Raw genomic sequence first — 11900 nt, 5'->3', positions numbered from 1 at the left:
GGGAGTTCCATTTTTAGTTTTTTGAGGAAACTCCATACTGTTCTCCACAGTGGCAGAGACAGAGGCATTGATCAGACCATCAAGACTCAGAGGGAAGGTAAGGGAGGACGGGGGTAGGGGGGAGAGATCAACCAAAGGGCTTGTATGCATGCATATAAGCCTAACCCATGGACACAGACACCAGGGGGGTAAGGGCATGAATAGGGGAGTGGGGGGCAATGGGGGAATAAGGACACATATGTAATGCCTTAATCAATAAAGAAAAATTTTTTTTAAAAAGATGAACAAGTAGTTCTTAGATATCTACATGGATCATTCCATCTCCAATAACATCTTCAATTACAAAAATAATGAAAAATAGAGGTCAACAAAGAAAATGATTCCTATTATCACCATAAAGTATTGTCAGGTGCTTGCAAGTACACTTAGTTGTTCACAGCATTCAACCTACAAGGACAATTATAAAAATAAAAATAAATAAATAAAAGTAAAATAAACATATTAAGCTTTTATTAAATTAGTATAATTCCTATGATGGCTAGTACATCTTAGTCACAACTGAGACTCCTCTTTCTTTAAGTTTTTATAATCAATATATGGAAGGCATGCAATAATAAGTTCTTCTTCTGTACATCCTCTAAGACAACACTTTTCTGAATATCCTCTGCGTACCCTTTGGGGATGATTCCCCCAAAACAATTTCCTTAAGGTTTTAATTTTGTTTGTATTTTGCTTCTGAAATTCTACAATCTCATGAACATATGAACTGATATCTTGTGATGAGGCAAGTTCTCTTGTCTTATTAGGTAGCAAGTTGGCCTTGTTATACTGATACCCAGGAGGTGACTGTATCTCCAAACTGTTTGTTGCTTCTTCCTGAGAGGCAGTAGAAGAGACTGTTGAGAGATGAGAAAAATTCTACTTTACTAAAATCATCCTCTAGCTGTAAATTTAATCATAATACTGGAATACTAACATCAGTAAATTATTTAGAAAAAAACCAAGTAATCACATTTTAAACAATAAACTGTTTATTCAGAAGTAATATATATTTTTAAATAAAATACTTGTAGTCAGTGTTTTCCTATAAAAGGGCTTAGAAATCTGTGTACATTTTATGCAAAAAACATTTTTTGAGATATTCACATGCCATAAAATTCAGCATTTTAATCCCTTCCCCAACAATTTTTTTGTTAAAAACGTTTCTTTTTCAGACTAATATTTTTAGTTTGGTTCTATATAGTATTTTTGATGCTGGTTATGAAAACAGTTTGTAATTATTTTTTCTTCCCATTTTTGTGGTTAAGAATAGTATTTCCTCAGAAAGTTTCTAGATGAAATTATTTAGAATGGTACGTATGTAGCTGGTTTTTGAAGGTAAAGTTTTAGACGAGTATACTCGTCGACGACTGAAAAAAGAACATTTTGTGAAAACGTGTATACACGTTTCTGCCGGGGAAGGGGTTAAAGCATACATTCAGTGATTTTTTAGTGTATTCACGAGATTGTACAACCATCACCACTATGTAATTGCAGAACATTTCTATCACCCCAAAAGAAATCCCATCAGTGGTCTCTCCCATTTCCCACATCCTTCAGTCCCTGGAAACTAATCTGTTTCTATGGATTTTCCTGTTATGAAAATGAAATCATACCACATACGGCCTTTTGTGTCAGGTTTCTTTCACTTAGCATAATGTTTTCAAAGTTCATCCTTGTATGTATATGTACATACTGTATAATTTACTTATGTTTATCATCTATCTTCACTATTCTGCTAGCTTCATGAGGACAGGAGCCTTTCTTTCTTCCTGAGTGAAACTATTCACTAACCTTTATATACCTACTAGTTGGCCAGTGCATGGATTCATGCTAGTAAATATCAACATGAAGCAGATTATTATTATAGATCACAAGGGAGAACAAAGGATAAAATATTTAACTGCAGCAGTGTTTGACTATATTCTTCGCAGTGAAAAAACCTGAAGTCATTTTCAAGTTCCAGCATTTCTTACTTCTTTTCAGTTGGGTCAAGTTTCTAAACTTTCTAAATCTCCGTTTTTTTTCCAGCTAATGAAAAGAAAATAGGGTCTCACCGAGTCTTCTATCTACCTACTCTAGGACTTCTATGAGGATCAAATGATATGAGGCATAGGAAAATGTTTCACAGACATTTGGTTAAAGTGTAAATGTTTCCACTTGACTATAAAGCAAGTCGTGTTCCTGGGCTGAAGAAACTCCAAGGAGGCTAGTGACTGGGGAGAGGAAGCCGGACATTGCTACGTGATGTCATTACCCACCACCCACAGCTACTGTTTCTGGGCTGGCCATCGGGTCTTGGCAGCATTGGCTGTGATTTGGTAGGCTGTCACTCTGGGGCGGTGGCGGGGTCTGTGTCCCACTTGGGGGAAGCTGAGTGTTGCTTTGTCAGCCAGGTCTGCACTGCCATTTCTCTGCAAATGGCAAGTGTGCATTTCAGCAGCTCCTGCATTGAGCGTCTGCCCCCTGGTGGTCAGTGCAAGTCATAGTGACCCGTTGGACAGAGGGAAGGACACTTAGCATATTAGCTTTTTATTTATATAGAATATAGATTTTCAAGAAAAATACCTAGCCTATAAGAGGCACTCAAATGTTGTTGAATTAATATAGCGAGGGGGCTGGCATGCCCAGTTTTGATAATGATATCTAACAAGCAAACAAAAATGAAGAATACATGAATATCAAGGTAGGGGAATATGGTCAATACTAGAAGCCTGGTGCATGAAATTCATGCACTGATAGGATCCCTAAGCCTGGCTGGCAATCAGGGCTGATCCTGGCCTTCCTTTGTTCTGTGCTGCCCCCTCGTGGTCAGCGCACATCATAGCAAGTGATCGAACTCTTGGTCTCCCAGTTGAACTCCCAAGGGGACACTTTGCACATTAGCCTTTTATATATATAGATAACTGGAACAGGTGTTATGGATTATGAAAAGCTGGTGATGAAACATCAATGGTTTCTCCTACACTAAGAACTGAGAGGCACAATATACTCAGCCAGAATTTAGAAATATAATGAAGTCACATTTTGGGGTAGGTCTTGGCGACATGGCCTATGCATGCAGAATCCATAACAAAAAGTACATAATACCAGATTTAAGTTATGTATGAGTAGCTTTGAAATAATTTTTTTTTTAAATATCAGTGTACCAAACTATCTTTTCCAGTGTTGGAGGTAAATAGATCATCAGAAAATTAAAATGCTAGATGATTTCACTTATATATGGAATTTAAAAAGCAAAATAAGCAAGCAGAACAGAAACACTCATAAAGAACATTTAGACAGTTGCTAGATGGGAGAGGGGTTGGGAAGATGAATGAAAAAGGGGAAGAGATTTGTTTTATTTGTAAAATATATAGTTTTATTGATATCAGAGAGGAAGGGAGGTGTAGAGATAGAAACATCAATGATGAGAGAATCATTGACTGACTGCCTCCTGCACGCCCCTCACTGAGGATTGAGCCTGCAACCTGGGTATCTGCCCTGACTGGGAACTGAACCATGACCTCTGGATTCATATGTTGATGCTCACCACTGGGGAAATGCTGCCCGGTGACTTTTTTTTTTTAATTAAGAAAATTGTCTCCATAGCATGCTTTGTCAAGAAAAGGGATTCCAAGCTCTTTTAAAATAAAAGACTCGAGCTTGGATATCTGAAAGTAAAATTTTTACTGTAATATAGGTAGTGAAAGCACAATATTAGATGTGAGAGAAATGTTCACCCAACATGACGTAGAAAGTGAAGGTCCTCCTTACATGGGTCTGTACTAGGCCCATGTTACTCAAAAAGCATCATCCAACCAACAGCATCAACATCATCTCAAAGCTTGTAACATTGTAGATTCTCTAGTCCCACGCCAGATCTACTGAATCAGAGTCTGTATAGTAGCAGCATCCACCAGGTGATTCATATGCACTTTAAAGTGTAAAAATCACTAAATTAATGTACAAGTTGAAGATTTCAGGGAAACACTTCTTCCTTTATAAGAGCGGGATAAAGTGAGTTTATATGTAGGTAGGTTTGATGGTGGAAAATGGTCAAGACTCAGTCTGATAGTTTCCATGGTGTCTGTCTTTAAAAGCTTCATTCCCATGGCAGCACTAATATTGTAAGTTTCACTCATTCATTACTTCATTAAAAAAATAAGTTAATGAGTGCCTACAATGAGACAGGCACTTTTTTACTTTGTTTCAGTCATCTACATTAAGGTCTCTCTTTTTCTTTCTTTTTTTTTTTTTGACATGATAGTCCTTAATTTCAGAAATCTTGACTTTTGCAAAATTTGCACAAATACATGTAATTAATTACCTTAAAAAGACAATAATTTTGATCAGACTATGCTATGGACCGCCTATAAATAAAATTCATCTTCTTTTTGAAAAAACGGTAAACCATATGGGGCTAAAATGTGTTAGTCACAAAAATGTAAAAAAAAAAAAATATATAGTTGGAAGATAACAATAGCTCTGGAACAAGAATATTCTTCCTAAAAACTGCCTAACAACATTCAGGATGACTTCAACACATATAGTCAGCACAGACAACGCGCCAGGCCCTCTGCTAGGCACGTGAAGTGAAAACACGCCTGAGACAGCCGCTACCCCACGGACCGGACTCACCAGAGTGTGAGGCTCATGCGGCCGCACAGACACGGTGCTTCGAAGGACCCTGAATTTTGTTTAATGCTCAACTGTCTTGAAATTCTCAATAGCTTGATCTTTGAACTTTAAAGTGACGTCTGGTGGGACACTGGGCCCTGTGTGAGCAGAGGAGATAGGCACAAGAAAAGGGGATGGGGCGGGGGGAAGCTTTATATTTTTGCAACCTCCGTGGTCCTTTCCTGCCTCTTGCACTTGGGCCGGGCCAATCATGAAGCCGGTCCGCAGGCGAGTCGGGTAGAGCCGAGTGTTATCCTGTGCTAGACGGAGAGTGGAGGAGCCACGGGAAGGTCAGTGGCGGCCCACGGGGGTAATGATACCTGGGTTAGCCTTTGCAGGACAAATGGAGTTTGCCGGGTGACAAGGGTACTCCGGAAAGGGAAAGCTAGTGGCGAGCAGCATTCGTACACACATGTGTGGATTTACATATGTACACTTATTTCCCCTCAGTTAAAAAAAAAAAGCAGCTTCTTAGGAGTTTTGTATAGCCACAATACCCTGGCTTATAATTTTCGTTTTTAAATCTACCTGTGTACTAGGCACACATTCCATTTCTTGGGGGAAGGTCGCCATCTGGCCGAGCAGATTCAGGGATAAGATATATACAGAGAGTCCAATACGCCTTCGGTTTAGAGACGTTTACCTGCGTCTGTACCTCTCCCCCGGGCCCGGAAAGCGTTTGGGGAGCTTTTCGCTCGGCCAGGGAGGAAGCTTTCCACCTTCTCCATGGCCTGGAGAGCCAGCTGCTTTCTGAAGGGGGTGTTCTCCATGAAGTGGCTCCAGTCGGCATCTCCACAGAGTTTCACGATGCCTCTCAGGAGGTGCCTGCCGCACAGCTTTCGGGCTCTGCTAGCGTAGCTTTGCTCTTGGGAGAACAGAAGCAGCAGGACCCCGAGCCACAGGGGGCACAGGCGGAGGAGCGCAGACATCCCTCACACCGCCCCCTCGCCCCGCGATAGGTCAGCCACGCGCGTGCGCTAACCGCCTCATGGCCCTGCGCTGGAGCTGGGCACGTGCACACGCATGCGCGCACACCCGGAGGTCTACTGAGCACGTGCACACGCATGCGCGCACACCTGGAGGTCTACTGAGCACGTGTGGACCCCCGGGACGTCGTGAGAACACCGGCAGGAGGTGGCACGAGATGGTGCCTGGGCCTGGGCTTCCTGCGCTCCCCCTGGCTCTGAGGCGGTGGTAAGTAACATGGTTTCTTTCCTTTTTCTTGCCTCCCTCACTAGGGAGACGAATCAAATGAAACATGGGCCCCAGTTAATGGGAAAAAAGCCACAAACGACGTGTTCCTTCCAGGGTAGCCTTTTTTTGCGTGGTTGTTAGCGGGGCATCACTTCCTCAGAGAAGGCGCTCCTTTCCTTCACGGTGTTTACCTCAGGAGGTTGGTTCACGTTGACGTGCTTGCGCAGTAACTTCTTCCTCTGACCCCCCAGCTCAGGAAGGCAGGGCCTGTGTCTGCTGTCCTTGTCCCTTGTGCCTCGGGGCCTGACGCGTTGTTGGCAGTGAAATATGTTGAAACGTAACCTGTGCGAGCGTATGTGTAATGTGTATTTTAAAGTCAGACTCAAAGCTGCTTCAGAAAATGTCTACCAGCTCCACAGGGAGAAATGGGTCTCGGGGACTGGCTATTGCCATATGGTAATTAGTCCGTGGCAGGGACTCGTAGAGAATTTGCCTTCTAAGAATGACAGAATTTTGTTAAATTAGGTGGGAAAGGGCAGGAAAGAGCAGTGTAGTTTCTTTCGATAGGTCGCTTTGTCACTATTTTTTAAAAATTAGTGTTGGCTATGAAGCCGGTACGACGACCCGCCACGAGGGGGCAGTCAGGGGCCGTCTCAGGAGTAACCGGTTTAAGGTTGACACAGCCTTGCAGTGGTTCTCAACCTTGGCTGCACATTAGAATCACCTGGGAATCTTTTTAAAATCCTGATTTCTGGGCCTCATCCTCTGGAAATTCTGTTTCTTTGTTATGGGGTGGGGCCACAACATTAGTAACAAAGAAACAGAATTTCTGGAGGATGAGGCCCAGAAATCAGGATTTTAAAAAGATTCCCAGGTGATTCTAATGTGCAGCCAAGGTTGAGAACCACTGCCTTAGAGAGGTGACAGCGGTTGTCAATGATATTCTCCATTTCCCTTCACATTTTAATTTTTCTCTCCCCCTTTCTTTCTGCCTCCTGACTCTGTCTTTTTCTCCATTTTCCCTTCCTCCAGCTTTGCCCTGCTTTCCCAGTGGCATCCATGAATACTGTTAAATTAACTGGCAGTCGGATATTTCTAAAGATTGATGTGATCTGATTAGCTTGATTTCATTGCCTTCCTTAAAAAACAACTAATGTCCAAACTACAGTGGGCCATGAGTCCTAGTCAGAACTTTATCAGCGAAACCCTGTGAAAAAGGAAAATATTTGTTAAAACTGAGAGGAAGATTCAAAACACACACACACACACACAGTCACAGTAAGCAATATGTGTCAGAAACTGGCAAATTTGATTTATATTCTCATTCTCTTTGCACTTGCTATGTACCCTTGCCCTGCTTTGTATTTCTTCTTATCATTCATTACAAAATAACATGCTATATATTTTACTTCTCTATATGTTTACTATTAGTCTCTTCCTACCAGAATGTGAGCTCCATGTAGGCAGTGATTTTATTAATTTTGTCTACCTTGATATCATTTTCTTGAACAGTGCCTGGCACATAGTTGGTTCTCAGTGATAATTTAACATTAATAATTATAACTAATAATATCAATAACAAATAATAAGTGACATGTTAATATCAACAATCGTATCACATTTGGTGAATGAATGAAAGAATAACTGAATAAGCTTCCTAAGAATTGACTACTTGTTCCTTTATATCCTATTTTATGTTTATGTCATACTATAGTTCCTTGTTGCACTATGGTGAATTTTGAAAAAGAATCATGTACTAGTAATTATCTCTTCTCTATTAGTTGTAAGCTCATTGAGGGGTGGAACTTTTTTTTTAATGTATAAGGATGCCTGCTTTATTTCCTACTAAGTGACTGCATTTCAGGCTGGTGACATCAAGTAACAGTCTAATTACCAGCTAATTTTGTACCTCTGAACTACACATCAGCAATCCAGTTCAGACAGGAGCAATAATGTTACAGCTAATTGGGGGCTGGGTTTTCCAAATAAATGGTCTTGGTTGGCAGAGTCCTGTAGAGTGGAACCAAGGGTAAGGCCTGGTGTTGCTTTAAAGACCCCGACACCTGGTTGAGAGAGGCTAAACCTGTGCAGGTTCCTAGGCCAAGCCCTCCATCCCAAATGCTAAGAACACAGATGTTATTCTCCTTTTTGTGGTTAGTTAAGCCCAAATAAGGAGCCAAGTTAGCAGGGCCTAGGAAAGTGGACCCAAGACATACTCTTCATTGACATGTCTTCTGCCCTCATTCCCACCCATGGGCACAGCTTTTTCTCCAGGTTCTTAGGAAAAAACTAGGCTTCTGGTAAGTAGTCTCTTTTTAGTTCTGCTTTGAAAAGAAAAGGGACTGACAGGGGTAACCAAAGTTGGGCACAGGCACCTCAACAGAGTTCATGTAGTCCCAGCCCAGAGGAATGCACTGGGGAGGCGGTGCTCCTCTAAGAACCAGGGCCAGGTGCATCTTCTTAGAAAGATGTTGGAGGGGAAGAAGTTATTAACAAAATTCCAAGCTAGGAGGGGCTGTATGTATGAGAAGGCAGAAACTTAAAGAAGGTCAAGATCAAGGAAGAAAGAGAAATAAGAAAGGAATGAGAAGCTCTTAGTCCATGGTAAGAGCTCAATCAAAGTAAGCAGTTACTATATGAATCACCAGAGAAGAACACAAACTTCCTTTGAAATCTGAGATCCCTGCCCAAGTACCAATTGACAAGCTAGTGTTTTTCCCTCAGACCAAAACAGACTAAGTTACCTAGAAAAAGATTTCTCACTAGAAGCTCTAAGCTGAGGCCTAACGAGGCGGCCCTATCCCTGTTCTACCTTTGTCACTGAACTGTGTGAGCCAGAGCACGGATGCACTGTCCCTTCTTGCTCACTGGGCAGGACACCTTGGCAAATACTTCACCAAGAGCTGGTGACCGAGAGAGTGAGTGATGCAGCACCAGCTCTGGCCAGGTGTGGGCGTCCGTGAATCGCAAGCAGCATCTCCAAACATGGTGGGTTCCTATGTTGCTGAGAGGATGTGCACCCTAGGGTACTAGCTGAGAAGCTAATGCAGAAAACGGTACCATAGAAAGCTGGACACTTGGGTTATGTGATTCAGGACACGCTGGAGAAGTCCGTAGAGAGAAAGAGAGGAAGACTGAGTTTTAAGTAATGTCTCATGAGGTCGGAGGCCCACTAGATGGACTCTTGTTTGAGCTTTTCTTCTAGGAGTCATTCAAGAGACCTCTGCAATGGTTGGGCTGATCTCCTCCACATCCATCATGTACTTGACACGGACTGCCATGTCCAGTAGCCTCTGGCAGGTTGGTGTAATCTCTCAGGGAGTCAATCATATCCTCCTCCTCCTCCATGAAGAACAGAAGTGGTGCCTCCCCTTTGGCTTTGTACTTGGCAGTGATCTTCTCAGCTATTGGCTGGATCACCTGCTTGGCCACCTGGGACTTCCCATCATCCTCAGAATCTACAAAAAGGATGAGGCCAGGGCTCCAGGGCATTGGAGTCAGACAGCTCCGAGCACAGGCATGATGTTCCACGGGAACTCCCTGCAGTTCTTGCCCTCAGTCAGCACCTCCACTGGACCCTGCAGGTCCAGCATGATGAGGGTGGGAATGCCTTGGATTCTATACAGCCAGTTGAGGTACAACACTGGGCCTCCTCAGTGTAGGGGACAGCAAGCCAGGGCATCTCACTGAAGTACTATTTGAATATAAGTCCTCTGACCTGTCTGCACTAACAAGGATGACTTCAGATTTCTGACCCGCCTCCTTGATCTTCCGGTCAGATTCTACCAGGACCGGGGTGAGGCTTTGGCAATGGGGACACCAGTGTACGGAGAAATAGACTTCCACGTGAGATCCCTCCAGGCTGCTATTCTCCATTATTTCTAAGCAGGAGCCCTGCAATGACTTCCCTGAAAAAACGGTTTCGGTCCCCAAGGGAATTCCAAATTTTCTGGTTCGCCATGAATCACCAGCAGCCCATTCCTGCACATGATCTTTCCAGTGGTGGCATCCAAGAATATTAGTGATGAATGTTGGAAATTTGATATTTGTTCCAAAGTTTAAACTTCCTGTAGGGCATTGTCAACCAAGACATGTCACGCAGGAAGTCCTGCTATTGCTGCTGGTCCTGGTCCAAGGATACAAAGACATTTCCAGGCAGCACTGGGGTTCTGGCTCCATAACTACCAGCCAATCCCTCCTCCCCTCAGGCTCACAGCCTCTGGCCCAAGCCTCTGTATTCCCTTGTCCTGGCTCAGGCGGCCATAGAAAGTGGCTAGGCTGGCATTAAGCTGCGAGCAGGGGGGCGCTCAGGCTGTAGCCGAAATAGAGCAGCGAGTGTAATCCATCTCCTTGTTGCTTCCTGTCATCAATTTCTCGGGGAGTATCTCCCTCCTCTAGAAAGTCCTACATCCTCGCCCACTGCAGTGGGCAATCAGACTGCAGTGGCATGGCTCCCTGGGTCTGCACAGTGGGCGAGGCCACAGTGGTGTCAGAGGCAAGAGGCAAGAGCCAGGGGTGGAACTATTTTTGCTTAATATTTATTATCCAAGCCTAAGACAGTACCTGCTAAACATTTAATGAATGAATGAACACATTATACCTACAAATACTACTTACAATATTAGCAAGATTCAATGAATTTAGTGAATTGAACAAATTATTAGTGAAATGATTTTATTTGAATGAATAAATTACTGTTATTACTGAATGAATTCCTGCCTGACTTAATTGTTTCCCATCCTAGCTATCTTATTCCAGAACATTGTCATAAAATGGGAGCTGCCCAGTAAAACACATTTGAGTATTTATAAATAAGAATTTCATTTATGAAAGATAAAACATGGGGTTGTTAGGAATTATACTGGAATATTTGTTTCTCAACTTATTTTAGCATTTTGTGTTGATATTTTTTTAAAATAATTAAATCTTTATTGTTCAGATTATTACAGTTGTTTCTCTTTTTTCCTCCCATAGCTCCTCTCCACATGCACCTCCGTACCTCTGTACTTCCGCACCTCCTCTGAGTCTCAGTATGCTTTTCTCTTTCCTTCTAGTTGTAGAATTTCCACTCAGCCAGCCTTCCTGTGGTTTTGGATGATGTCCGTTCCATCTTTTAGTTGTATTCTTGAAGTGGTTGTGCGAGGCAGCAATCTCTGGTGTTTACCTATGCCGCCATCTTGGTGTTTTTTTTTTTCTGTGTTGATATTTTGATGTGGAAACTAGGATTCCCATGGCTTAATCCTTAACATTTTTAGTTTAGGATGTTAATTGTGGGTAGGATGAATTATAATAACTAAAATAATTGCTTGGTTATAATACAAGTAATGTCTCCTTTACTTACTTTTTTGCTTTCTGTCCAATTATTTATTTGTCTTCCCTACTGTAGTGGGGTTTTATTACACTTTATTCTTGGTGTTTACAGTAAGTATGTATTATTGAATACATATCAGTAATATGTAGTCAAAGATAGGTTTTTACATTTTCTTTAAAAATTTTTCAAAATTAAAGTTTATATTCAGTATTATTTATATTATTTTCAGGTGTATAGTATAGTTGTTAGACAATTATGTACTTTACAAAGTGATTTCTCCTGATATTTCCAGTACCCACCTGGCAACATACTTATTACAATATTATTGACTATATTTCCTATGTTGTAGTTACATTCCCATGACTATTTTGTAACTACCAGTTTGTATTTCTTAGTCCCTTCACCTTTTTCACCTAGCATCCCAACCCCCCACACATCTGGCAACTATCAGTCTGATCTTTGTATCTTTGAGTGTTTCTATTCTGTTTGTTCATTTATTTCACTCTTTTATTTTCCACATATAAATGAAATCATATGGTATTTATCTTTCTCTGTCTGATTTATTTCACTTAGCATACCCTCTAAGTCCATCTGTGCTGTTGCAAATGGCAAGGTTTCATTCTTTTTTATGGCCAAGTAATATTCCAGGGTTTCTCTGTACTGCTGCTTTTTTATCCACTCATCTATTTTATTAATT

General features: G+C 41.8%; 1 protein-coding gene and 1 pseudogene across 1 annotated transcript; both read right to left on the bottom strand.

Annotated features, from left to right (window-relative positions):
- Window positions 1–552: 552 nt before the first annotated feature.
- On the bottom strand, window positions 553–5627 carry INSL6 (insulin like 6). Its single transcript, XM_006773847.1, has 2 exons — window positions 5342–5627; window positions 553–896 (listed from the first exon to the last, which is right to left on the bottom strand). The coding sequence occupies exons 1-2, from the start codon at window positions 5625–5627 to the stop codon at window positions 553–555; spliced, it is 630 nt and encodes a 209-aa protein (XP_006773910.1).
- A 3477-nt stretch (window positions 5628–9104) lies between these two features.
- LOC102770042 overlaps window positions 9105–11900 on the bottom strand; it is a 7174-nt pseudogene continuing 4378 nt past the window's right edge.

This window comes from Myotis davidii, unplaced genomic scaffold, assembly GCF_000327345.1.
Source record: "Myotis davidii unplaced genomic scaffold, ASM32734v1 scaffold547, whole genome shotgun sequence".
Taxonomy (NCBI): domain Eukaryota; kingdom Metazoa; phylum Chordata; class Mammalia; order Chiroptera; family Vespertilionidae; genus Myotis; species Myotis davidii.
Note: the sequence above shows the minus strand (reverse complement) of the source record. Positions and strands in the feature narration are given on the sequence as shown.

What these genes read in the sequence shown, in the direction of transcription:
- INSL6 (XM_006773847.1), bottom strand. Translation starts at nt 5,627, where the DNA reads ATGTCTGCGCTCCTCCGCCTGTGCCCCCTGTGGCTCGGGGTCCTGCTG. An exon ending in GGGGAGAGGTACAGACGCAG is followed by an intron (nt 897 to 5,341) that starts GTAAACGTCTCT and finishes ATCTCTCAACAG; the next exon opens with TCTCTTCTACTGCCTCTCAG.